General features: G+C 52.0%; 2 protein-coding genes across 2 annotated transcripts in view; one reads left to right on the plus strand and one right to left on the minus strand.

Annotated features, from left to right (window-relative positions):
• The window catches only part of LOC125428777 (zinc finger protein OZF-like), a 798123-nt gene that overhangs the window by 71484 nt on the left and 699029 nt on the right, over positions 1 to 27610 (plus strand). The window lies entirely within an intron of this gene.
• LOC125428840 (HLA class II histocompatibility antigen, DR alpha chain-like) lies at positions 7687 to 9785 on the minus strand. Its single transcript, XM_048489542.1, has 4 exons — positions 9670 to 9785; positions 8917 to 9192; positions 8483 to 8790; positions 7687 to 7749 (listed from the first exon to the last, which is right to left on the minus strand). Exons 1-4 carry the CDS (start codon positions 9734 to 9736, stop codon positions 7687 to 7689), a joined length of 714 nt encoding a protein of 237 aa, XP_048345499.1. The 5' UTR covers positions 9737 to 9785.

Consider the following 27610-nt stretch of genomic DNA (forward strand, 5'->3'; position numbering starts at 1 on the left):
CTGGACAAATATGTCTCCAGGAATGTTTCTCTTCTCTGCATGTCTGGAGTTAGCTCTGTAAGGTTTTTCAGTTTCCAAGTCGGGCATGCTCTCTGAGGTCCCCATTAATTCTGCCAGGGCAACAATAATCCTTTGTCTAATACACAGGTGTCAAACTCGCGGCCCTCCAGATGTTATGGACTACAGTTCCCATCATCCCCTGCCAGCATGATGCTGGCAGGGGATGATGGGAACTGTAGTCCATAACATCTGGAGGGCCACAGCTTCTTCAGCCATTTCCCATATTGCACTAAATCTTAAGTCTCTTTTTCTGTCAGTTCCAAAAGAGTCAAATAATCAATTCCCTTTCTCAAATCTTGTCTCAAATTATTTGCTTTCCCATCAGTTTGTTCCACCTGATCATTAATAATTTAGATACAGCTGGAGCTCTTATTCACAGAGATTTCCAAATCCTGAACTTTCCCTGCCACCCCTTCTTGTAATTTTAGCATATTTTGTCTATATTGTCCCATGTTTGTTCTATCTTCTTTTCAAATGTTTCCCGCGACTCTGTTAACTGATTGCAGAACTTTTAAAAACATCTTCTTGAGGAGCTCCACTTCTTGACATGTTAAATTTTTTAATTTTATAGCTTCCAGATATGTATTTAAGATATTTTAAAAGTTATAACATTTATAAAATATTTTAACATTTATAACATCTGTACTTTTCAATTCCACCAGTAGATGTCTCCCTTTAGTCACCAGACATTCGCCAATATTTACATAGAATCATAGAGTTGGAAGGGACCCCAAGGGCCATCAAGTCCAACCCCCTGCCAAGCGCGAACACACAATATATTGTATGTTATTCCAAAATATGCCAATGTTGAAATTTTTTCCTGAAGACAGCTCAGCCCTTATCAACAATTCACACAGCTGCAAGGTTGTGTTCCTTTAGTAAGCAGCATAACAAACTACATCCAGCCAAAACTGGAAAAAAGGGGATAAAAGACAGGTGTTTTCTTATCTGCACTTTCGTTGCAAAGATTAAAATTTGGCCACAATCCCTTGAGGGGAAAGGACAAAAGAAAAACATATAAAATTTATTTTATAACCGAATTAGGTCCACAATAAAACCCCTCCACCTCTCTGTCCTCTTTTATCGTGGTCTTGATCTCCCCCCAGAGAAGCTGATAGGGGGCTTCTCGACTTGTTGTCACAGAGGATATTTTTGCAGACGGCAGCCCACTTCGGTGGGAGAGCGCATACATTATTTACAATTTGATTTACAGGCCGTCCTTCCCCTGACAGGCTCAGGGAGGGCTGTGGTTCTGGGACAGACCACTGGCTTCGGCTGGTCTGAGGAAGGTTCCCTGATTGGTCCGGGGCAGAGTCTCCCATGAGAAGGTCTGTCTCTGCCTGAGAGCCTGGACAGCCACGGCCTTGCTGGGCGTTTGGCATCTCTCTGGCTGAGGTGCTGGGCACGTGTCAGAGGGGAATCAAGCCCGGTTCCTCCAGATTAGAGGACACCTGCTCTTAACCATTACGCCACTGTTGGACTGATCCTCCTCCTCCTCCTCGCTCTTCCCTGGGCAGGGGTCTCCCATCATTCCAGTCCCTGAGAAGCCCCCTTTTCTCTCGTTGTGAGTGGTGCTTTTTTGTTTAAGTGCAGAATTTCTACCAGTGCCCCTCCAGGACCTGGGAGAGCCCTCCAAACAGGTACAGGAACGCAGTTCAAGTGAAGACCACCCTCACAAGACCAAAGGAGTGAAAAGACCATGCCTGAAGATGGCCTCTCTTCCTCTCTCCCCCTCCTCAGCAGCCTGTTCTCTTCCTCCCTCTTGGGGGTCCAGCCTCTCTTCTGGCCTGTGGGCAGGAAGACCCCTCTCCCATCTCTCTCACTGGAAAGCAAATCGACCTCCCACTCAAGAGCAGGGCTGCTAGTTCAAGACCCCACGAGCCCACGAACATGCTACCAGTAAAAGCTGAGTCCGGGATATACACAGTGGCGTAGACGTTAGTCTTTCCTTGACCATTCTGGGGAACTGTGGCTCCTCTTCCCTTTCTTAAAAAAAAATGCCCTCCTGAATATCTCTGTTTTGCACATTCTTCAAAATGTTAGTTGGATGGAGGGTCTTCCAGCCCTTCCACTAAGTACCTGCCTCTCCAAGCCTTGGGAGGCAGCCCCCTCCTTTGGAGTCAGCCCCACACTTGGGGGCACAAAAGGTACCTCCTCTGGACCCACAAGAGGAAGTTTTTCTTCTTTTCTGCCAGAAGCCGAATATCAGGCTGTTTCTTGGCTCCTCCTGGTTGGTTTCAAGGGACATTTTAAATCTTCCCAGCGGCTAAAGGATATAATAACCCACTTCCAGGGATTAAACCCCTCCAGTCTGACAAATAGGGAGAGAGCCGGGGGGGGGGGGGGACGGGGCCCGGGGGGGGGGGGGCCTCCCAAACCTTGCCTGTCTCTCCCGAGGGCAACTCGCCAGGACTTCTCCAGCTCCCTGGGCCAGCAATTCCCCTCTGACTGCGCAGTATATGGAGTCCTGCACTGAGCATTCCTATATAGACTTTTGCATGGATACTCCAATAATTGTTATAATAACCCTAAAGGACAAGTGAGGATAGCCCAGCAGTGGAATCAGCTGCCTCGGGAGGGGCTTAGCTCCCCCTCCCTGAAAATCTTCAAGCAGGGCTGGACAAACAGGCTGACCGTGCATTGAGCAAGGGGCTGGACTAGATGGCCTCTATGGATCCTTTCAACGCTAGGATCCCTTAAGTGGGGGGGTTGAGATGGAGGGGGGATGGCCTGTCAAAGTTCATGGGAGAGGCGAGACTCGCACTGGGGGCTTTCGAGGTCTCTGTGGCCAGACCCCACCTGGTGGTCCCCCTTTGATTCCTTTGGAGAACTGCGGGGCTTTGAGGGGCAGCCCAGGATGACCAGAGGGGGGGGGAGGGCAGGAGGCTCCTTATCCTGCCTGGGGTTGGGTCCCGGCCCTCCTGCCTCAGGGGCTCCCCTGGACTCCCAAAGGGGCTTCAGAGCGGGGGGTGGGGTTTCTGGCATCCCCTGCAAGCAGCGGACCGCGGCGTCTCCTCCTGGGTCAGGGCCAGCCTCTCGCTTTCATTTCCCCTCGCCTGCTGCTGAGTTCCGCGGGGGGCCGCCGGGGGAAGCGAATCCTGTGCGCTCCTCCTGCCGCGTCCAGTCACCTGCCAAGCTGGGGCGGGGGGGGCTCCTTCCAAAGAGGAAGCATTTTTTTGCGGGGGGGGGGGGAAAGCAGCCGTTCTGGTTCTTTGACATGAGGCTCTGCAGATCCCAGTTGAGAAACTCCCCTGTAGATTTGGGGGTGGCGCCTGAGGAGGGGAGGGAGCCTCTGTGGGGCACGCCCTCCAAGGCAGCTGTCAGATCATTCCTTTCCTGGTTGGCCTCTTTGCCTCTGCTGGGTAGGATAAGATCTGTACCTGTCAGTGACAATTTTCTGGAGATGGGCTGTGATTCTGGGGACTCTCCCAGGTCCCCTGGAGGCTGGCATCCCTGCTCTCCCAGGTGGGCGGAGCTCAGCTGACCGGCTGCAGCCTCTACCTGGAGGCCATGATCTGAGAGCACCACAAGTGGCAGTGCAGCCCCCTCCACAAGACAAACAGGTTTCTCATACAGAGAGGGGGGTCCCCAAGCTCTTTGGAACATCCCCCCCCCCCTTTCTCTTTCCAGGGTAGCTCCAGGAAAAAGCTCCTCTCTCCTAGGCAGGATTTGCACACACGGCACAATTAAAAGTTGGGAGCGGATCCCATGCTGTTTCAGAAAGCCGAGGAAGAGACTATTTCCTGGAAGGAGGGTAGTTAGCTCCCTGCAAGCAGAAAGCTAGCCCAATTTGCCCCTGTGGTTCTAGATTTCTACTTGCACACGGAGGGTGCACTGGCCACAATCAGTCCAGTGGGTTCCTCCAGGATCCTGCCACTGAATCCCGTATAGATGCTGCCTCGATAGCGAGATTGCCAGCCTGGGAGGGAGAATTCAGCCCGTTTGGAACTCGAGACAGGAAGGGTCTTCGAAGCCAGGTGCGTCCACGCAGGGCAGACTCTTGTGGTCCCCCCATCCCGGGGCAAGCTGGCAGACGACCCCCCCCCCCACTGTGACCTGCAATCCTGTAGCCGGGAATGTCAGGATCAAGCCCCGTGTCTTCTGCACGTGGAACGCCAGGGGGGGACGACACCCGCCCTCTGGCGCTCAGCAGCGCAAAACAGAGGCGAGCCAGTCCCTGGGGGCCGGGACGGGGAGCGAGGCAGGCCTGGGCTTGTCTGCAGCTGCCGGCCGGGCAGGTCACTCTGGCTGCTGCCGGCCCTGCTTGCCTTGCCAGCTGCTGGGATTCCCCGGAGGGGCTGGCGCGTCACCCGATCTGGGCTCTGGCCGGGACTTTCCTGGAGTCAGACTTGGAGAGGCCGCCTGAGCCAATCACAGGCCGTGAGCGAGGCCGAGTCATCGGTTGCCGGGCAGGAGAGCAGCTGCAGTTGGACGGAGCGTCTCTTGGGCTCTGAGCTGGCTGCACCGCCCGCCCGCCCTGCAGCAGCTGGGCTGGGGTGGGAGGTGAGGGACCGTGATGCAAACGGGCTCCAAAGAGGCAGCCTCCCCCCAGACCTCCATCCACCCCCCCTGAGTCTCTGGTACACACTTCTCTTGCATTGCCTGGTGGTTCCTGGGTCACATGTGGCTGGACGGGTTGTTTTCCCCTCTGCCAAGCCGTGGGCCTCTGGGGTCCGTTCCCGGCCATAACTGTATCATTGGTAAGAGAGGACTGGTCAGCCAGCAAGCCAGCTTCTGCCTCCCTCTGGGGGCAGCCACTGCCCAGGCCAAAAGTGACCAGCTGGGATTAGGTGATCAGGTGATCGGGACCAGGGTGATCGGGAGCAACAGCCGCAGAAGGCCATGGTCGTGTGTCTCACATCCTGCAGGTGAGCTCCCAAAGGCACCTGGTGGGCCACTGCCAATAGCAGAGAGCTGGACTAGATGGACTCCTGGTCTGATCCAGCTTGGCTTGTTCTTATGTTCTTATGAAGGCTGTTGCTTTCACATCCTGCACATGAGCTCCCAAAGGCACCTGGTGGCCACTGCCAGTAGCAGAGAGCTGGACTAGATGGACTTTGGTCTGATCCAGCTGGCTTGTTCTTATGTTCTTATGAAGGCCGTTGCTTTAGCCACATCCTGCACATGAGCCCTCTAAGGCACCTGGTGGGCCACTGCCAGTAGCAGAGAGCTGGGACTAGATGGACTCCTTGGTCTGATCCAGCTGGCTTGTTCTTATGTTAGGGGGCGGGTTTCAGTTTGGGGAGTGTCTGAGAGTGACAGCTGGCTTGGCCTCAACTAGAGACTACTGCAACTGCTGCACCCTTGAAGACATTGTCAGACATTTCCGTTGGTTGAGAGGGGCTCACTGGTTCCTGAAGATAAATTTCTGAGTTAGGACTCCAGTGACCACTTACATTAATAGAGACCCCCCCCCTACTCCCCAGGGTGAAATGGCTGCTTCATAGGGTGGATTCTGTCCCTTCCGAAGTCTCTCTACAGGCCCCCCCCCACCCCCCAACTCTCCAAGAATCCCCCAATTGGGAGTGTTTCCTCAAAGGTCCCTCCATCTTGGCGCATGATAAAGCAAGGAGGAAGCTCCTTTCTCAAGTTCTATACTGCATGCAGCAGAGTCCCTGTATCTCATGCCGGTTTGATGGTTGGAGGTTTGCACCCCTTGCCCCTTGCAGGGGTTTCTCCCAGGAGTTTGTGTCTTCAAAGGTTTGCTGTGAGTCACCCTGAAAGTGTGCACTCTTGATAGATCTTTTGGCACAGCAGGCCCACACCTGTGGCCTCTAGAGTCTAAGTTGTGGGAGAGAACCTGGTTTGAATCTCCATTCTGCCTTGGAAGTTTGCTGGATTACTTTGGGTGGGGCCAGTCAGACATTTTTTCAGCCTGACCTCACAGGGTGGTTGGGACAAGCTGGGAGGGGCGGTGGCAAGGAGGCTGAATGTGTGGCTCCTCAAACAAATGGGTTCCAAACAAATAAAGGAACTTGTAAATATCATGGAAGGGAAGCCAGCAGAGAGCCCGTTTTGCCTCCCAGTCCCCAATACGAAGCACTCGCAAGTGTGTATGTGCTGACCTCAAGCAATCCGTAAGTAGCGTCTGGGCCTGGGGTGTGTTCCTTTGCAGGACCTGCGCTGTAGCTTCACTTCAGCAATATCTAAGCAATAAACCAAGCAACGAGACTCAGGTAATGAATTCAGGGAAAACACCCCTCGCCTATTCTCTATTCAGAAAAGCAAGATAGGAAACATGGGGGGAGCGCTGGAGGGTGCTGCTTTAGAACCCCCCCCTTCAGCAAAATAATTCCCTCAAGCAAAATCAGCATCACTCCCCCCCCCCCCCTCACCGCCTTTGATCATGCAAGGGCCTGGCCTGAGTGGGGAGAGTGGGAGGGGGTGAGATTTTCTCTAGAGGAAGCCTTTGCTTCATGCTGCAGAATGTTCTCCTTCCCAATGCAACCCCATACTCCAGGGATTATTATGGGATGGGGTTTGTGATAATTTTCCTCTCTCTCTCCCAAGAAGCCCCCCCAGCTGACTACACATTAACTCTTGCCACTGGAAGCTGGGCATGAGAGTGGGGGCTGATCCACAGGGAGAGGCTCCTATTCTGTCAGCTCTCCTTCCTCTCAGGAAGATCTGAGGATGTTGTAATAGTAGAATGCCAGAATCACAGCAGACTCTCCTCACCAAAGTCCTTGGCGTGGGTGTGCGCCAAATGGCCAAGATGCTGCACTTCAGAGCCACAATGGTTCTCTCCCAGAGATTCTCTGACTCCAGAAAAATGGGTAAGAGATCCCCCCCCCCACTCTACCCAAGCAAAACAAGCAGGGAGAGGGCTGAGAGACTCCCTCCCCACATTACCCCCCCCCCTCAAGACCACCCCTGAAAGGGAGGGTTTCCAAGGTTGGGTTGGTGGATCCCCTCTCTTGGGAAGAGAGAGGCCGAAGAGCATCAGGGGATGGAAACTGCCTCGGCAGTTAATGGCAAGGAAAGAGGTTGGAGTTGGGATCGCTGTCAGGTCCTTTGGGGTCTGTCCTTGGGGTATGGCTGGAGGAAGAAGCCCTCCTAAGCTCCCTTCCCTGGGTGGCCACCTGGCTTTGGCCCCTGCAGGGCCTTTTCAGTGGGGGGGCAACATATTGGTGGACATCTCTCCCCTCCACCCCTCCAATTCTCTGAGCTGACTCTCAGGTGAGCAGGCTTTGCTTGAAAAGGAGCAGCCAAGGAGGAGGGTCAGTGAAAGAGGCAGGTGTAGTCTTCACAGGAAGGGAGGGGCACATTTTCCCTCCGTTACCTGGGGAGGAGAACAGGGCAGGTGAGTGAATATACCTGGCACAGAGACATTCTCCTCCAAAGATGAGCCATCCAGAGCTCATCTCACACAATCAGATTCCGTCCCCCCCCTCCATGAAGTCCCCCCCTCTCACGCCCTCCCCCCCTCTGCTGGCACCTCTGAAGCCACAGGAGGCAGTGCTCCCACCCACCTTATGGTAGTCTTCCTCTCTAAAAATCTCTGGCTTTCTTTTGGGGGGGGGACTCACAGGGGTCTCTGGCGGTAGTTGCCCCCCGTTCCTCCAAGGCTGCTCTTGAAGATGAGGACGGTGCCCACGATGATGCCCACGATGCCCACAGCCAGGCCTACAGGCCGCGACACACCACGCTCTCTGCCGCCTCTGGGAGGGGCTCGGGCACGTTGGGTGTCTGGGGAGGAGGAGTTAGAGGGAGAGTAGGGCCTGATCCAGCGACACACTCCTCCCTCAGGGTTTCTGCCCCTCCGGATTCTGCACTCTTTGGGGGCAGGCTCACTTTCTATCACACACACACACACACACGCCATTGCACACACGCACGCACGCATCGCGACACTCCTCACGCCTGAAAAAACCCTCTCCTGGAGATGACCAAGAATGGTGGATCCCAGCCACCCCTTGTAGGAAGTTGCTGGTTTCCTGGGGCCTCCATTTCCTCCTCGAGTATCTGGAAGGTCTCTTGAGGCAGGGTCAGCCAACGGGCACCCTGGAGAGAAAGGGGTGTGGTGCAGCAGCCCACCACAGAGGGCAAGGAAAAACAGTCTGGGGTGTATTGGGCGCGGGGGGCTGGAGTGTGGTAAATGACCACCAGGGAGGGCCACCTACTCCCCTGTTCCTGTCCAGGGTAGGGGTGGGGTGGGAAGGAGGGGGAGGTTCATGGGGGTGTCAAGAGGGATGGGGGGGGAATGGCAGGAGTCCTTGCAGGGCCAGCCTTTTCCATCTGGAAGTGATCTTCCCCTACATCTCAGGATACCAGGCTGCGCCTCCTCTGCCTTCAAGGGAAGGTGGCACCTTCCTGGATGAGTCCGCGGGCTGAAGGTGTGACTTGCTCTCTCCCAGAGGGCTTGTCCCTTAATGGGGCAGCGCCCTTCAGGCTCCCGAGCCCCCCCCAGCCCCACTGCTACCTCCCGCGGTCCCAAGTGATCCTTACTCCACTCCTTGGTGAGGGGCTGGGCCAGGCCCCCAGTGCTCCACTCCGGCAGTAGTAGATGTCCCTCGGGGTCAGGGACGAAGGCCAGGTAGGAGAACTCCAGGAAGGAGTTGTCTGCCTTGGGGTAGAAGTCCGTCTCCTCCCCCGGCTTCACCACCTCCCCGTTCTTCAGCCAGGTCATGTTGATCACCGGGGGCGAGAAGCCGTCGGCCAGGCAGACCAGCAGGTTGGGCTCCCCCAGGGCCACCGGGTCCTTCGGGTACACCGTCACCTGCGGGGGCACTGGGGGGGGGGAGAAGCAGAGAGAGGGGGGCTGTCAGAGGGGCAACAGGAGCCCCGGCAGGAGCCCCAGGGGCCCTGGGGAGGGGAGGGGTCCCTGCCTGCCTGCCAGCCCGGGGGGAGGGGTACCGTTCTCGGCGGCGGTGAAGTTGGAGCGCTTCATGAGGGTCTGCAGGTTGGAGCGCAGGACGGCGATGTTGCCCTGGGCGCCCTCGGCCTGGAAGCTGGTGAAGGTCTGGAACTGGGGCAGCCGCCAGACGGTCTCCTTGTGGCCCAGGTCCACGTGGAAGATCTCGTCGCCCTGGAAGTCGAACATGAACTCATCGCCGCCGCCGTCGGGCCCCTTCTCCGCCCTCAGGCCCCGCTGCACGAAGGCCACCTGCGACAGCACCTCCTCCGACCCGACTGCCGAGGGACACGGACGGGGGGGGGGAGGCACAAGGGTCAGCCGGCGGCACCTGCGACCCCTTCACACCTGCGCAAGGCCCGCCCGGGAGGGGTCCCCGAGGGGCAGGACTCGGAGGAGGGGCTGCAGCTGGCAAGGAAGGGGAGGGGAGGGGCACCGGGACGGACGCCCTTCATCGCCCCCCCCAGTCATTCAGATGTGCCCCCCCCGCCGCCGCTGATCTTTGCTGGGGGGTCTCCTTAAGCTCTTGTCTTGGGGTCGATGCTTGGGAACGCCAGAGAAAAGCCCCAGGCAGAATTTCCAACCCCGCCCCCCCCCGGACACCAACTTTGCAGAGACTGTATCTGAGAGGCGCCCGCCTCCCCTCCCCCTGCTCCCCCGGGCCCCCCCGCCGCCCTTCTCCCGGCCCCTGAACTCCTCCCTGCAGATCCATCCGTCTGTTGCCCCACCTCACAGGTACCGAGGGGGACTCTTACCTGATGCCACCAGGTAGACCCCCAGGAGGGGCAGCAGCACCCACTGGAACCCCGCCAGGCCCCCCATTTCCTCTCAGACTCGGGACGACGCGCCCAGCCGGTGCGGAGAGACGGGCAGCTATGCGGGGCCGCGGGGCAGGGACGCCGGATCGAGCGCTGGCTGGGTGCGGGGCAGCCAATGAGAAAAGGCCTGGCCGATGACTTAGCAGTTGCCGGGCAGGGGAGCCCCAGAAAGCGGCCCGAGCCACAGATAGACCGACGGGCAAGCGAAGCCGCCTTCTGCCCCGGCAGCGGCTCTCCAAGGGCTGAAGCAGAGAAGGGCCTTCCTCCTCCCCCCCCCCCGCCCGCCCCCGGTTGAACCTGGGACCTTCAGGAGAGGCTCTGGCGCTGAGCCAGGATAGTCTTTCCCATGGAACTCCCCACCACTGGAACTCAGAAGCTGCAAGCCCTGCCCCAGCCCATGGGGGGTGGGAGGAGAGGGGAATGCCCTCTGGGTTTTGGACAAGGATTGATGAAAGCCCCTTCCCCCCGGACTGCAGAGGCTCCCTGGACAACCCCTCCCCAAGAGGGGACCCCCCCTGTGCTCTTGGAAATGTCTTGTCCCCACACCCTTCCAACTGCTTGCTGTTTCTGGTGTGGCTCAAAAGGGCCCCTTCCCAGCAGGGGGATCCTGACAGCTACACTCCTCCCCCCCCAGGCCCCACTTGCACCGGAGTAAGTGCCCCTGGAAACACCCCCCAGCAGCCTCAGGCCCAGACCCTGCAGGGTTTCTGGCAGTAGAGTGTTGCCCCCCACCTGGCCCAGAACAGTGCTAGCTGCCAAAGGGCCAGGATGGGCCCCCTCGGGGCTGCAGGGGCCAGTGGGGGGGGGGGGCTGCACTGCCAGCTGGGTGCCGAGCGCCCCAAGCGCCAGGCCAAGCAAGGATCCTTCCTCCTCCTGCTCCCCCACCCGGTTTAGTGGTCTGGGGGTGGGCAGGATCTCTGCCTTTGCAGCAGACTATGGGGAGGGGCTAGGCAACAAAGAGTCCAGGCCGCCTCTCCCCACCCCTCACAGGCGCACTCTAGAAAGGGGGGGGGCCATCAGCTTTGTGGGTCCTTCTTGGACTTTGAGGGCCAGTAGTAGCCTGGTCCCCACTCTCTGCATGGGGGGGGGGGGCTCTGAGGACCACTCCTCATTTGGATCCTGGGGGGCCTTGCAGGAGTGTGTGTGTGTGTGGGGGGGGGGGGTTCCTTGACCCCCCTCCCTTCCCAGAAAGAAAAGTGTGCGACGACCCAAAGACCTCAGGACAAGTATCTGCCCCAGTTGAACAAAGCAGTATTTTTGGGGGAGGGGGGAAGACTGGAAACCCCCCTGTCGAGGAAGAGAAAACGAGTCCTTCAGTCTGTCAGGAGGCAAAGAGGTTGGGAAGAGTAAAAGATACCGATTCAAATATAGGTGAAATATACATTTTATTGCACTCTGCTTGACTCTTAACAACAAAAAGCTACACAGAAAACTCTCAATAGAAGAAGATATACAGGCAAATCCAAAAACACGTAAAACATCACAATATCACCACATTTGTCACAAATAACCACAAAGCCTCAATTCTTAGGATGGAACATATTTAAAATACCCCGGAATGCAGGCAATGTAAGAGACCGGATGTGTTTCTGACCCCACTGGATCTCATCTCCTTCCAGAGGTCAATAAATAACACACAGACACAACACACACTCACAGACACACACCCTGCACAAACTCCCAGAACTGGACACCTGTCCCTGCAGTCTTATTTTCAGCCCCTTGTGTTGCAAGGTACGGGTCAAAAAAGAGCGGCGATCCCATATGGGTTTCTAAGGTTTATATTAGGAATGCTCGCAAAGTCTCCCACTTCCCCTTCTTCCCAGAGAAGACCCCAGTTGGCAGAGCTTTCTTGCTCTCTGACTCTTGAGGGATCAGCTACGGGGGAGGGGCAAACATCGATCAAAGGGGCAGAGAGTGAGGACCCTTTCATGCCCTCCACCTGCCCCCCACCTTCTCTTGATAGTCATCCCTAAAAAAAAACAGTTTCCTACAAGAAGAAGAGCAGCTGCTGGTGCTTTGGCACAGAGACTGATGACGCTGCCCCCCAGAGGGAATTCTCTATTGGTGCTTCTTTGGACAAGGCCCTCCCCAGGATCTTCCCAGAGCTCTCCCCCAGCAGTGAACAGTGAAGTTCCCTGCTGAGGACTGCAGGTGAGTTTTCCATGGGGCAGCCATGGGGTCTGGCCTGACCCCTGCTGGAGATCCTGCTGGTGTTGGGATGGGGGCCCACCTGGTGCCTGGAACAGAGAGGAGACCCCAGGACCCCTGGTAAGCGCAGGTGTGTGTGTGTGAAATGGTGGGAGGGGCTTAAAGAGCCGGCCCCCCGCCTCACTCACAGTGGAAGGGGACCCTCTTTCTAAGACTGGGAGGAGGGGGGGTTATCTGAGATTCCTCCTCACGTTGCTCTGCCAGGTTCTTTGTTGTCTTCTTCATTGATACCCCCCACCTTCCCTGACCCGTGGGGACCCCAAGTGTCTGTGCCTCCTGAGTCTCCTTTGCATTCTGTCCTCACCAACAACCCCTGTGGGTAGGTCTGGTCTGAGAGCATGCTGCACAGGCCCAAAGGACCACTCCATCGGGGATTCGAACCTGGCTCTTCCAGACCTGCAACCACTTACACCTCACACTGGCTCTGTCTGTGGAGCTTGTACAGGATGTGGCGTCCCATCTCAACTCCTAGGCCCCTTGGGGATGGATGAAGGGGGGGGGCGTTCCTGGAAGGGAAGAGAGAAGGCTGAGGAGGGAGGAGGGACTCTCAAACAAGCGGGGGCGGGGGCGGAAGAGCAAGTGAAACAAGGCACTGAAAAATCCGCCCCTGGTGGGGTACTCCAGTTTTGCCTCCAGTGGCCTGTTGTGGCCTTCCTCCTGACAGGCCACCACCCCCCCCCAGGCCGGATCCCCCCCCCAGGCAGCTGCTGACCTCCCATTGGTGGTGGTGGGACTTGGAGGGGGCTCTGTTTGTGGGGTGATACATAGGCCTACATAGGAGACATTCAGGGACAAATGTCCCGGGCTCTCAACTCCATTGGGGCACGGAAAGAATTTGGGCTCATTTCCAATTTTTTTTGGGGGGGATTTTTAGTGTTTTACTGTTGTCGGCCAGCAGGGGGCACAGTTTTGTGGCTAGCGGCACCAAAATTTCTTTGCGGGCTATTGTTTCAGGTGACACTCCTGATGATACCAGCCAGGTTTGGAGAAGTTTGGTTCTAGGGGTCCAAAGTTATGGACTCCTTAAAGGGGGGTGCCCCCATCCCCACTGTTTCCAATGGGAGCTAATAGTAGATGGGGCTACAATTTCTTTAACTTCACTAAACCTGGTGGTTTCCATCAGGAGAGTCTCCTGAAGATAGAATAAATTTGGTACTGTTAGCTTAAACATTGCTCCCCCGGAAGGGACCCTCAGGTCTCTGAACCAGCAGAGAACAGTATCAGAAGAGTAGCAGTGGAGAAGAGGAGTGGGCCAGGAAAGGGCTGGAGTGAGCTCTGGTTTTTCTTTTCAGAGGGCTTTTCTCAAAGCCACATCTTTAAACACAGTATTTTAAACAGGGGTTTTCTTTTTTTTCCCCTTGTCCTGGGCTGCTGGATTGGTGGAGGCTGCTGGAGGCTGCTGGATTGGTGGGCTGCTGAGAGGTGGGGCTTTCAAATCTTTTAAATCTTTTCAGTTAATCTCTGGAACTGAAGGGCGCAGGTACCATCAAGCATGCAGGTGTTTCTTTACTAAATACTCTAACATATTTTAAGGATAGTAGAAGGTATCGAAAACTTAAGTGAGGGAGTGCACTAATTAAAAAATCAGTGCATTTGAATACTCTAAACAAAATTAGATATGAAGGCAGGAAGCCAGCAGGGGATGGGGCTTTCCAGTGTTTTGGCACCTCGAGTGTCACATGTATGACTATCTGCCACTAGGACAGAAGTTGTGGGTGTGCCTCGCTGTAATGAGCTCCTGGCAAATTCAAGGAACGTAAAGTGCCCCTCTTGAAGCCAAGGTAGCAGACATGGAGAAGCTGGAGAGAGGCAGAGAGGGGCAACAAACAAGGCTTCTCAGGAACCTAACAGCCAGGTCCCACTCTCCCCAAGGTGACATCTCTTCTGATGTCATGCGGGAGAATGAGAGTCTGGGGCGATGGAGGGTGCCAGTCTGAGGTGGTGGAAGATGCTCCCTTAGATGGGACCCCTTCCTTAGCTGGTGGTCAGATAATCCCTCTCAAGACTGGAGTGATACCTCCCTCGGGGAGGTGGGGGCTCCTTGTAGTGGGTGATTCAATCATTAGGAATATAGAGAGTTGGGTCTTGTGGAGAGGCTGGGATGGCCGCGATTGGGTGACTTGCCTGCCTGGTGCGGCGTTGGGCGGATGTCACGCTTCATCTAGATAGGCTGTTAGACAGTGCTGGGGTGCAGTCAGGCAGTCATGGTCCACATTGGTAACACCAATGATTGGGACTGGGAAATGTAGCCGGGAGGTTCTGGAGAGGCTAAATTTAGGCTGCTAGGAAACAGGTTAAAATCCAGGACCCCCCCAAGGTGGTGACATTCTGTGAAATGCTACCCGCTCCACGCGCAGGGCGAGCTAGAAAGCTGAGATACAGGGTCCCAATGCGTGGATGAGAAGGTGGTGTAAGGCAGAGGGTTTCAGAGTTGTCAGGAACTGGGGAACCTTTTGGGATAGCGCAGGCTCAGGCCAAAAGGGACGGGCTTCATCTTAACCAAAGAGGAACCAGGCTGCTGGCGCTCAACATTAAAAAAAGGTGGCAGAACAGCTTTTAAACTGATCCTTGGGGGAAAGCCGACAGGAGCTGAGGCAATTTCGGTTCGGAATACAGAGTCCATGGGGATGGTGGCCAGAGGGAGGTTTTTCTAAATCAACCACATACAAGCTTAGGAGGATAGTGTCTACAAAAGGCTAGAGGGCAAAACACATAAATCCCGGGTTAGGGACAGAGACAGAGTATACAAGTGTCTCTATGCTAATAGTAGAAGCCTTCGACCTAAAATGGGGGAGCTGGAGGCCAGAGTTTTGAAGGAGGACATTGATATAGTGGGTAATCACAGAGACATGGTGGAGTGAGGAGGACCAGTGGGATGCTGGTATCCCCGGTTACAGGCCCTAAGCAGGAAGGATAGGACAGGGCGTGTTGGGGGGTGGGGTGGTCCTCTACATCAAAGAGAGTATAGTGTCACATAAAATAGACAATGCAGGGGGAGCCGATTCCTCTACAGAAGCACTGTGGATATCATCACCAGGGGTGAAGCATAGTTTAACATTAGGAATAACATATTATCGCCCCCCCCTGACCAAAAGCACAAGAGGATTCTGTGGATGGAAAAAGAAATTAGAGAGGCCAACAAAAATGTAGTGGTAATGGGTGATTTTAACTATCCCCATATAAACTGGAAAAATGCATGTTCAGATCATAGTAAGGGAGAGAGCATTCCAGGATATGCTAAAAGACTGTGGCTTAGAGCAGATGGTGGTTGTAGAACCAAATCCAGGGGAGAGGTGATTCTAGATCTAATTTAATGTGGGACCCAGGACCTGGTGCGGGAAGTCAGTGTTGTTGAGCCGATAGGGAACAGCGACCACAATGTTGCCAGATTCAGTATCTCTGCATGCAAACAAGTGACAACTACTAACAGTTACATTTTGCCTTCACAGCGCGGGGAAATTTCTCAAAGATGAGGGGAAAAGTGCTAGGAAACTGAAAGGGAAAATCAAGAGAGTCAAAACTGTCCAAGATGCTTGGAGGTTATTTAAAAACACAGTCATAAAAGCTCAGTTGAAATCGTGTTCCGCAGGTTAGGAAAGGCAGCTTCCAGTCCAAAAGCAAGAAAGCCACCATGGTTAACAAGGGAGGTTGAGGAAATTATTAGGGGAAAAAAGATGTCTTTTAGAAAATGGAAGTTCAACTTAACTGATGAAGAATACCAGAGAGAACACAAATGGTGGCAAAAGAGAAGCAAGTTAGCTGTAGAGGAGGCAAAAAAGGATTATGAGGAACGCGATGGCTCATAACCTCAAGACCAGCAACAAACAGTTCTTCAAGTACATCAAAAGCAGGAAGCCAGCTAGGGAAGCGGGTAGGCCCGCTAGATGATGAAGGAGCAAAAGGTGTGCTAAAAGATGACAGGGAGATTGGTAGAGAAGTTGAATGTGAATTCTTTGCATCTGTCTTCACTCCAAGAGGAGGTGAGGAAAATTCCTGCATCTCAAATCCAAGCTTCTTAGGAGGTGAATCCGCGGAACTAGCGAAGATAGTGGTGGTACGCGAAGAAGTTCTTACAGCCATTGATAAACTAAATGCTACCAAATCCTCTGGCTCCAGATTGTATCTTCATCCAAGAGTTCTTAAAGAGCTCAAGCATGAAATTGCTGATGTTCTCACATTAATATGCAACTTATCCCTGAAATCAGGCTCCATCCCTGAAGACTGGAAGATGGCCAATGTCACACCAATCTTTAAGAAAGGGTGTAGGGGGGCCCCGGGAAATTACAGGTCAGTCAGTTTGACATCTGTTCCTGGTAAATTAGTAGAATCTATCATTAAAGATAAAATTATAAAACATGTAGAAAAGCAAGACCTGCTGACGAAGAGTCAGCATTGCTTTTGCAGAGGCAAATCCTGTCTTACAAACTTACTAGAGTTCTTTGAGGGTGTAAACAGGCATGTGGATAAGGGGGAACCAGTGGACATTGTCTAATTGGATTCCCAAAAGGCTTTTGACAAAGTTCCTCATCAGAGACTGTTGAGAAAACTCAGCAATGAAGGAATAAGAGAAGTCCTCCTATGGATTAAAAACTGGTTGAGGAACAGGAAAGAAAGGGTGGGTATAAATGGGAAGTTCTCACAATGGAGAGATGTAAGGAGTGGTGTCCCCCCACAGATCAGCCTTTAATCAGTACTCTTTAAACTTATTCATGAATGACCTGCTAGGGGTGGGTAGCGTGGTGGCCAAGCTTTTCTTGCAGATGATACCAAATTGGCGTAGCTTAGGTGAGAACTACAGCGATCATGTAAGAGCTCCAAGCAGACCCTTGATAAATTAGGTGAGTGGGCTGGCAAAATGGCAAATGCAGTTCAATGTAGCAAAATGTAAAGTGATGCACATAGGGGCAAAAAAAATCCAAACTTCACATACATTGACTACAAGGGTCAGTGCTATCAGTCACAGACCAGGAAAGGGATTTGGGCGGTCTTAGTTGATAGTTCCATGGGAATGTCAACTCAATGCATGGCAGCTGTGAAAAAGGCAAACTCTATGCTGTGGGATTATTAGGAAAGGAATTCGATAATAAAACTGTAAAGATTGTCGTGCCTTTATATAAAGCAGTGATGCAACCGCACTTGGAGTAATGTGTGAACCAGTTCTGGTCAGCTTTACATCTCAAAAAAGGATATTGAAGAGATAGAAAAAGTGCAGAGAAGGGCAACGAGTGATGATTGAGGGACTGGAGCACCTTCCTTATGAGGAGAGGCTGCAGCGTCTGGGACTCTTCAGTTTGGAGAGGAGACGCCTGAGGGGGGGATATGCGTGAAGTCTGCAAAATTATGCATGGGGTAGAAAATGCTGACAGAGAGAAATTTTTCTCTCTTTCTCAAAATACTAGAACCACCCATTGAAAATGCTGGGGGGAAGAATTAGGATTAATAAAAGGAAACACTTCTTCACACAACGTGTGATTGGTGTTTGGAATATGCTGCCACAGGAGGTGGTGATGGCCACTAACCTGGATAGCTTTAAAAGGGGCTTGGATAGATTTATGGAGGAGAAGTCGATCTATGGCTACTCAATCTTGATCCTCTTTGATCTGAGGGTTGCAAATGCCTTAGCAGACCAGGTGCTTGGCCAGCAGCGTTACAGCAGCAGGCCATGTCTCTAACTTGAGGGTACACAGAGAAGCCCCCCCGCCGAACTTTCTGGATCAGTAGCTGTGGGCTCTCCGAGCAGTCAAATCTTCAGATGCAGGTGAGGTGGGATGGTCCCACCAGGCCTGTGGGGGGTGGGGTGGGGGGCAACAGGGTGGAAGCTCAAGCGCTTTGTCCAGAGACCTCTTTGCAACGTGGACCGCGTGGGAAACCACCCTGGAAACTAATACTGGATGCGGAAGAACGGCTCCTGTTTCCATTTACGAGCAAGGGTATCCCTCATACCGAACGGCAGTGAAATCACAAGCTGGCTGCCCCCGCTTTGGAAGCAATCCCTTGGTGGGTGTCAAACCTAAGAAATTATTAAAGCAGCCAGCCGGATCAGACCGGAGTCCATCTAGTCCAGCTCTCTGCTACTCACAGTGGCCCACCAGGTGCCTTTGGGAGCTCACGCCGCAGGGATGTGAAAGCAATGGCCTTCTGTTGCTGCTGCTGCTGTTGCCCGAAAGCAATCTGGTCTGGGTTAAGGTGACGGTAATCTCTGACCGTTGAGGGTCAACGACCGATAGCCCATAGACTCCATCATTGTGGGTCTACCGTTACTGTGTGGCCCACGCCGCCCGCATCCCTAACGTTTCGCCACGCATCTGTGGCTGGCATCTTCAGAGGTGTATCACAGAGAGAAGTCTGGTTATAAGAGAAATCTGGACACAACCCGGAAAACCCACCATGACGAATATTCAAAATGATGCTTTTCTTGGGGGGGGGGGGGGCTATCCTGGCAAACAGCATCAATTTCAATGTTGTTTAAATCCATAACAGAATAGAATTAAATAGAACAGAATAGAATAGAATAGAATAGAATCTTTATTGGCCAAGTGTGATTGGACACACAAGGAATTTGTCTCCTCGCATATGCTCTCAGTGTACATAAAAAAGAAAATACATTTGTCGGCAAACCATACAGGCCATACCGCACTCGATCAGTCAGTCATATAAATCTAGTCAGCAACCGTGAAACAATCACAGTAATAAAAAAAACATAAAACGTAAAATCATGTCGTAAAATCAAATGCCAGCACAGGCTATAGTCATACAGTCATAATTGGGAGGAGATGGGTACAGGAATGATGAAAAAAGTAGTGCAGCAATTATATAATAAATATATAATAAATAGTTTGACATTATCGAGGTAACGGTTTGTTTAACAGAGTGATACATTCGGCAAAAAACTGTTCTTATGTCTAGTTGTCTTGGTGTGCAGTGCCTCAGAAGCGACGCGTAGAGGGTAAGAGCTGAAAACAGCTTATGTCCTAGGATGGTGTGGGTCAGTAAATATTTTCACAGCCCTTTTTTTTTTGACCCATGCAGTATACAGGTCCTCAATGGAAGGTACAGGAAGAAGAAAACCGTTTCTTTCCTGCAGTTCCGACCATTCTAAAGCCCAGCTCAATCTTGTTGGGTTGCAGAACCAAACCACACAGCTATAGAGGTGGCAGATAACAGACTCAATGATTCCTCTGTAGAACTGTATCAGCAGCTCCTTGGTCAGTTTTAGCTTCCTGAGTTACAGAAAGAACATTCTTTTGTTGTGCTTTTTTGATGACATTTCATATTAGGGTGACTCAGCCTTTAGGTCATGAGATATGATGGATTTTAAGAAATTTAAAGGTCTCCTTTACTGTTGATACTGTGTTGTCTAGCATTGTGAGAGGAGGTGGTATGGGAGTGGTTTCTCCCCGAAATCTACCACCATTTCTACGGTTTTAAGTGTGTTCAGTTCTAGATTGTTCCAGTGGCACCACGGTACTAGTTGTTCAACCTCCCGTCTGTCCAGCGCGGTTTCATCGTTGTCTCAAATGAGACCAATCACTGTTGTATCATCTGCAAATTTCAGTATTTTAACAGATGGATCATTTGAGATGCAGTCATTGGTATACAGAGAGAAGAGAAGTGGTGAAAGTACACAGCCTTGGGGGGCCCCTGTGCCTAATTTAACAGGTGTCTGATGTAATTTTTCCTAGCTTCACCCTGCTGTTTCCTATCTGTTAGGAAGCTTGTGATCCACTTTACAAATATGCTCAGGTACTGCTAGCTGATTTAGTTTGCTTAGAAGAATGTCCGGTCTGATAGTATTGAATGCTGAACTAAAGTCAACAAAGAGGACCCTTGTATAGGTCTTTGGCGCAATTCAAGATGCTGTAGGATATAGTGCAAAGCCATATTAACAGCATCATCTGTCGCATCTATTTGCCTCGCATGCAAATTGCAAGGGGTCCAACAGTGGATCCGTGGATGGTTTTCAAATGGTACATCACTACTAGCCTTTCAAAAGGATTCATGACTACAGATGTTAGAGCAACTGGTCTCAGGTCGTTCAGTTCCTTGATGGAAGGCTTCTTTCAACTGGGACGGCTAGTGGAGTGTTTGAAGCAGGAAGGAAACATAGCACATCTCTAGTGATTTGTTAAAGATTTGGGTGAAGATGGGGGCCAATTGGACAGCACAGACTTTTAGGCAAGAAGGTGTTATCTTGTCTGGGCCTGGTGCTTTTCCAGGCTTCTGTCTGTGAAATAGATCTTGCACTTCCTTTTCTGAGATCACTAGGGGTTGTAAACCCAATGAAATGGGTTCAGTTATAGGAAGTTTGGCTATTGTTGGTGCATCTGGAGATAGAGGTTGTGATAGGCAAGGTGACTGTAGCTTGCTCTCAATCCTACAGTAGAACACCTTTAGCCCGTCTGCCAATTGCTGATTTCCTTCAGCTTGGGAAGGTGGTTTACCGTAACCGGTGATATTTTTGAGAGTTTTCCACATGTTTGTTGTCCCAAATTTGGTGAAAACTGATTTTTTAGCTTTTCAGAGAAGTTTCCTTTTGCTGCTCTGATCTCCTTTGTTAACACACTTCTGGTCTGGATTGTACAGCATTCTATCACCCTTTCTGTAGGCCTCTTCTTTGGGGAGAAGAGGGAGCCCAGAGTCTCCTTTGGGAGTTCTTTAGTTCTTTGGGAGAAACCAGGGTTCCCAGAGCCTCTCTTTAAGGTAGATTTTAAAGGAGAATCTGGGCTCTCTAGTTTAAATAACAGTAAAAGTGATGTTGCCTGAGGGTGGATTTCCCTTCAAAAAAAAATAGGATTAGTTTCCAATGTTGTTTGAACTAGGGGAGCCCTGGGTGTGTTGAGGTTTGTGCTGTTGGGGCATGTTCTATACTGTGACAGCAACTTTGAGATGACTGGGTGCAAAAAATGTTGTTTGGTCGTGGTGGTGTGAAGGGCGCTGCCCATATTTGCCCCCCCCCCCAAAACCCCCCAGATTTCGTCCTGGGCTCCACTTCCTCTCTTTCTCCAGCTACACCTCTGGAGTTTCGCACAACTGATGCGTCTCCCCGCCTTCCTCCGTCAAGGCAAACGGGTCTGTTGAGGAGCCAGAAAAAAAGGGGCGGGCGGGTGAGGAAACGGGGGCCACCCTAAAGCCCTTTCCCTTTTTTCTCCGCCCTCTTTTAACACGGGGGGGGGGGGGGGAACGGATTTCCTCGACGGGAGCCGCCGCGGGGGCTTCTGCCCGGAGACCGATGACGCGCCTTCAGGGGGGATTCTCACTGGTGCTCCCTTTGGCCCCACGGACCCTCCCACCCCCACTGGTTCGGCAAAGGGGGGGTGTTTGGGGGGAGGGGAGAGGAGGGGAGAACAGGAGCTGCTGTTCCTCCCCCACCCACCGCGTCCCGTCCGGGGGTGGGTTGTTTGTTGCCCCCCAAACTTCTCTCTGTGCCCCCCCTCGCCCCAGCCCCCCATTTGCTGTATTAGACGAAGTCCGAGTGCCGCTTGGCCAACGGGACGGCGGGGCAGGTGCGCTTCCTGGACAGGCTCATCTGGGACCGGCAGGAGTTCGTGCGCTTCGACAGCCGCCGCGGGACCTTCGAGGGCGTCACGGAGCTGGGGGAGCCCCTCGCCCGGGACTTCAACAGCCACAAGGAGACCCTGGACGTATACCGGACCGCCGTGGACGTCTTCTGCCGCCACAACTGGGGAGGGACTGGAGGCGGCGCAGGTGGTCGGCCGGAGGGGTGAGTGGGGGGCTGGGGGGGGGAGGGGGGCGTGCGGACTCCTCTTCTGCCGCCACAACTGGGGGGTGGTCTTTGGAGGCTTCTTCAACGGCAGGAAGAGGAAGCGGGGGCGAAGGAGGGGAGCCGAGCTGGCTGCACCCATCCACCCACCGTCGAGGGGCTCCAGGGCGTTGGGGGGGGGGGGGGGGAGGAGAAGGGAGGAGTGGGCGGAGGGAGGGGGCTCAGAAGGGGGGGGACTTCAAAGGCAGTCCCCGGCTCCACCTCTGGAGAACACCCTCAGCACGACCCCCCCCCCCCTTTCACCCAGGGACACCTGGTGGGTGCGTGTGTCTGTGTGGCTGGGCGGAGAGGGGGGGAGAATCTTTGTAGGAAAAAGGGGAAAAGCTGGGTTGGCACAGATGGGTTGATTTTTTTTTTTACATAGGACCCCCCTTCTCCACACACACCCTAGTCCAGTCCTAAACTTGTCTGTCAGCAGCCCCCTCCCCAAAATTCAAGAAATGGGGGAAACCCCCCCCCCCATTTGTTCCAGGAAAAATTAAAATGGGGGGATTGCAATATGTGCAGGACCCAGATTCCTGTCCAACCTGCACTTCTGGCTGAGGGAATAGCCATGTACTGCACAGGGAGCCATCCAAAGGAGGGGATTCTACTCCAGTGTAAGCCCATTCACCCACAACAGGCGTCACCTCTGGTCAAAATACAATAGTAGAGTAAACTGTAAAATATATATACTCCAATGAATAAATATCATTATTAGTATGAAACAAAACACCTGTCCCTTCCACTGCTTTCTTTTGCCTTGAAGATAGATACATAGTACTTCAACGCGCACAATTTGGGCTCCTCTTTTCATGCGCTTCCCCCAGCACGCGCTTATTTTTGCTCACCTCTTCATCTGAGCCACCCCCCTGGGAGGGTCCCACTGTGCAGTGTGGTTTATGACATCGTCACCGTCTAAGTCGGCTGATACTTGGGCGCAGCTTCCCCCTCCTCAAAAAGAATTTTTATTTATTTTGCACACATAAACAAAATAACGCATACAGGAAAAAAGAAAGGAAAGGAAAGGAAAGGAAAAGAAAAGAAAAGAAAAGAAAAGAAAAGAAAAGAAAAGAAAAGAAAAGAAAAAAACCCCAAATCTAATCTTCCCTAATCTCCACTATAATAATAATAAAGGGGAAAAAAACACATTTCAAGACATCCCTACATAATGGTGACTTACAGCTACCTCATTATGGATCCAAACTCAAACCTTGTTTTGTGCTTATGGCTGGTACCCCCATTTCCTCTGCTTTTAGTCCTTCTTATAAAACTATTTTAGTTCAATCCGCTGTTTTCTACTTAAATCTCAAATCCTCACAATATCTCTCCATTTGTATATGTTTTCAGTAGGTGGTCTGCAAAGGGTTTCCAATCATTAAGGAAACTGTCCATATTCTTGTCTCTCAGAACGTATTGCTGGCCTGGCCGCCTCTGCATCTCCTGGGACTTTTGAAATCCAATCTTGTTTTGTGGAAGTTTTATTGTCCCTCCACTTGTATGCATATAAAAATCCTTTACAAGGGTTTGTAGAATCATGGAGTTGGAAGAAACCGGCCAAGGAGGGCTCCCCTCAAGTCCAACCCCAATGTAGGTTGTCTTCTACATGAAAAGTGTTCTATGTTGATCTGGGATACCTCTAATCAGTCTCCGGCTAAGAATGCCTCAGTTTTTTTTTCTCAATAGTTCTTTGGATAATCTTTTGCATTTCTGGTAAAATGATACCCCAAAAACAATTTTGCCTTGTTACAGGTCGCCCAATCGTGATAGGAAAAAAGAACCAACAATTGTCAGCATTTGTTTTAGAACAATTTGTACACTTTAGACAATTTTTTTCAGTGTTAAATACCATCTTTACAGTACTTTTCTTTCAGATGATAACCAGCCGTAAATTTCAGATCTTTTTGCCATTGCTTAAAGCATGTTGTGGTGTTAATTACTAGCAGCACTTGGAAGAGAAATAATATTCTTACAAGCACATCCATTTTTAAAATCACAGATGATTTCCCCAGCAAAGATTATTACTATTGTGATGGAATAGTACTGTAAAAATATCATGAAAGCAAGCCTGGGAGAGCCAATGCTTGTTTCAGTAAAACCTGGGTTCTTTTCTCCAATAACTCCAACCAGCTGAGGTCTCAACGATTTCTATTGAAAAACAGAAAACAAAGAAATAAAACTTAAATGCAGTAAGAGATTGCTCAGCTAGTTACAATCCTTTTGGTTCTTTGTCCCCATTCCGGGAACCCATGGCCCAGAGATGCTTCCCTGACCACGTCTCAAGATGGAATTCCAAAACCTTTGTTTCCCCCTTCTCAGGAAAACTCTGTTCAGGCCATGAGGCAACTTAGGCCTTTGAAGTTTCATCCTAGCACCTCTGCATAGTTTCCTGTCCTCCCTCCAGGAGATCAAAAGGCAAAGATGCTTTTCACAGTCATGTGTGATTTTGCTAGTTTTACAGTACTATTCCATCACAACTATTTATTATTTATTATATTTGATAGACTGCCCAATCCCCAAGGGGCTCTGGGTGGTGGATAACAAAAAATCGAGGTACAATACAACAGAATGAGCCACTTTGGTTCCTCTGTTGCGTGGAAAGACTCATGTGGGGCGGAGGGCAGTTTCATGAGTCAGTTGCGACTTGACAGCACATTTTCACATTTTCAGCTCAGATTTTTTCCACGCTGGGCATTTTGAGTTTGAAAAAAACGTGACCTGGAGACGCATTTTGCTCATTCCAAAAGAGAAGAGATTCCACTGGGGTTTCTTCTATGTGTTCCCTCACATTTTCTCCACCAGAAAAACAGAGAAAAGGTGCTTTAGTTTTGTTTCTGGGTCCTCCTATCTCTGGGCATAGATTGAATGAGAGAAGGGCTGGCTGGCCCCACAGTGTGGCAAGAACTTGGCCCCTGAAACTGAAGCCGGCCTCATTGGCATGTAATGTGTGCTCTCCCATCACCACCACCTCAGCCATGTCCAAGGTTCAGGGGTCATTAGGCCAGAATAACTGGGGGAGGGGGAGACCTTGTGGGAAGGCAGGTGGATCTCCAGAGCCAGGCTGTTCTCCTCGGGGTCTCCCTCCCCCTGGGGGAGCAGGTCAGCATCCTGGGTGTGTGAGTGTTCTTGATCCTGGCCCTTCCTTGAGAAGTCTGATTTGGCTACAGTGATCCATGCTCTGATCCCATCCATGTTAGATTACTACAATATGGTCTTCATAGGCTGCCCTTCAAAATGGTGCGGAAACTTCAGCTGTTCCCAGAGGCGAAACTACTAGGGGGCCAGGGGGCATGCGTTGTACACACGACACAATTGTGGGGGGTGCAAAAATTGCAAGTTTGTTGGTGGGTTTTTTGTATTTTTTAGTGTTTTTTCAGTTTTTGGCCTGCAGAGGGCACATTTTTTAGGCTAACAGCACCAAACTTTCAGGGATTTTTCAGGAGACTCTCCTGATGATACCACCCACGTTAGGTGCGGTTTGGTTCATGGAGTCCAAAGTTATGGACTCCCAAAGGGGGTGCCCCATCCCCATTGTTTCCAATGGGAGCTAATAGGGGGCTACACGTTAGAGGCTCCATAACTTTGGACCCTTTGAAGCAAACTTCACCAAACCTGGGTGGTATCATCAGGAAAATCTCCTAAATATAATCTGAAAATTTGGTGCTGCTAGATTAACAATTGCACCCCTGACAGCAGGCACACCCCAAATTTCCCCAGATTCTCCTTTTAAATCCACCCCGTTTGGCATGGATTTAAAGGGAGAATCTGAGGTCCCCAGTTTAAACTTGGGAAATGATGCTGTTTCAGGGTGGGGGATAATCTACCCCAAAACAGCATCACTTCCAATGTTGTTTTAACTGGGGGGCCCAGATTCTCCCTTTAAGGTGGATTTAAAAGGAGAATTTGGGCTCTCTAGTTTAAACACCATTGAAAGTGATGCTGTTTGTGGGTGGATTCCAGCATCACAGTGGCTGCCTGAGGGAGGGGGTGTGGGGGGAAGGGACGCACAAAACTCAGATTTTGCACTGGGCTCCATTTTCCCTAGCTATGCATCTGGCTACTCCAAAGGCAACTGAGCAACTGTTGGGAGAGGGCAGTGGCAGAGCTACCAGGGGATGGGGGGTGCGCCATGCATCGGGTGCACAACTTTGGGTCACGTGGGGGGCAGAAAATTCCCCGCCCCTCCCCCCCCCCCCCGCAGCACACCCTCCCTGAAACAGCATCTCCACACTTACATTAGCAAACCGAGCAGGCTGCAAACGACCTGGTGGGAACTACACTTCCCTGGGAAATGTAGTTCCCACCAGGTCGTTTGTGTGTGTGGATTTTGAACATGTGTGGGAGGGCGCCGTGGGAAGAGGGCGCCAAAGGGGGGTGGGTACCACGGGGGGGTGCCGTGGGGGGGGCACGGAAAAGCCAGAGTGCACACCAGGTGCGCTCTGGCCCAGCTACGCCTCTGGGAGAGGGATGCAGGGATGGTCTCTCTTGGGCACTGAAAGAACCACGCTTGGTGACCCCAAGAAGTGTGTGAAGAAGTGTTTCATTCTATTAGTCCTAATTCTTCCCCCCAGCATTTTCAATGTATGTCTCCTGGTTCTAGTATTGTGAGAAAGAGAGAACAATTTCTCTCTGTCAACATTTTCTACCCCATGCATAATTTTATAGACTTCAATCATATCCCCCCTCAGACGTCTCCTCTCCAAACTAAAGAGTCCCAAACGCTGCAGCCTCTCTTCATAAGGAAGGTGCTCCAATCCTTCAATCATCCTCGTTGCCCTTCTCTGCACTTTTTCTATCTCTTCGATATCCTTTTTGAGATGTGGCGACCAGAACTGGACACAGTACTCCAAGTGCGGTCGCACCACTGCTTTATATAAGGGCATGACAATCCTTGCAGTTTTATTATCAATTCCTTTCCTAATTATCCCCAGCATAGAGTTTGCCTTTTTCACAGCTGCCATGCATTGAGTTGACATTCCCATGGAACTATCAACTAAGACGCCGAAATCCCTTTCCTGGTCTGTGACTGATAGCACTGACCCCTGTAGCGTGTATGTGAAGTTTGGATTTTTTGCCCCTATGTGCATCACTTTACATTTTGCTACATTGAACTGCATTTGCCATTTCTGAGCCCACTCACCTAATTCATCAAGGTCTGCTTGGAGCTCTTCGCAATCCTTTGTGGTTCTCACCACCCTACATCATTTGGTATCATCTGCAAACTTGGCCACCACGCTACCCACCCCTACTTCCAGGTCATTTATGAGTTAATTCTGGCACCTGGCTTCACTTCTGGGGGAATAACCTGAATTCTCATTACACCCCCACCCCCACCCCCTTCAGTGAAACCTTATCCCAGCTGGGGTCTCCTTGAATCCGGAGTCAAGGCGGAGGCAGAAGAGCAGGCGGGCAGGTGGAGAGCCAGATGTTGGAGGGAGACGAGGCACGCGGGGCTTCCCAGGAAGTCCACTCCACGCACACAGACAGAGCCAAGCACAAGACAGGGTTCCGAGAGGAGATTCTGGCTAATGAGGCTGGGATGAGGCAATGCGAGCGCTTCTCCTTTTACACTGTAACTGAAGCCTCTGCCTTTGACTCCTTCATGCAGTTGGCTCCTCACTTGGTTCCTCTGAGATTCCTGGTGGCTCAGCCAGCTGCCTTGGCTTGCAGGGAAGGGCTTGGATCTGGCTTTGCTGTCTGCATTTCCTCACAAGGAGCTGGCTGTGGCTCCACCGTGTCTTCCGGCCCTGCAGCAGAGTCCTCACTGTCCAGGGACTGGCTCATGACGTGGCCTTTGGGAGCACAGAATCATCCTTGGACCAGGACCTGGGTCTGCCCAGTCAGATAATCTGAAATCTGTATTACACTGAAGAGGAGATCTGCTTTCCTGGCTCTCCTGCACCTCTG

Source organism: Sphaerodactylus townsendi, linkage group LG03 (genome assembly GCF_021028975.2).
Source record: "Sphaerodactylus townsendi isolate TG3544 linkage group LG03, MPM_Stown_v2.3, whole genome shotgun sequence".
Classification (NCBI taxonomy): Eukaryota; Metazoa; Chordata; class Lepidosauria; order Squamata; family Sphaerodactylidae; genus Sphaerodactylus; species Sphaerodactylus townsendi.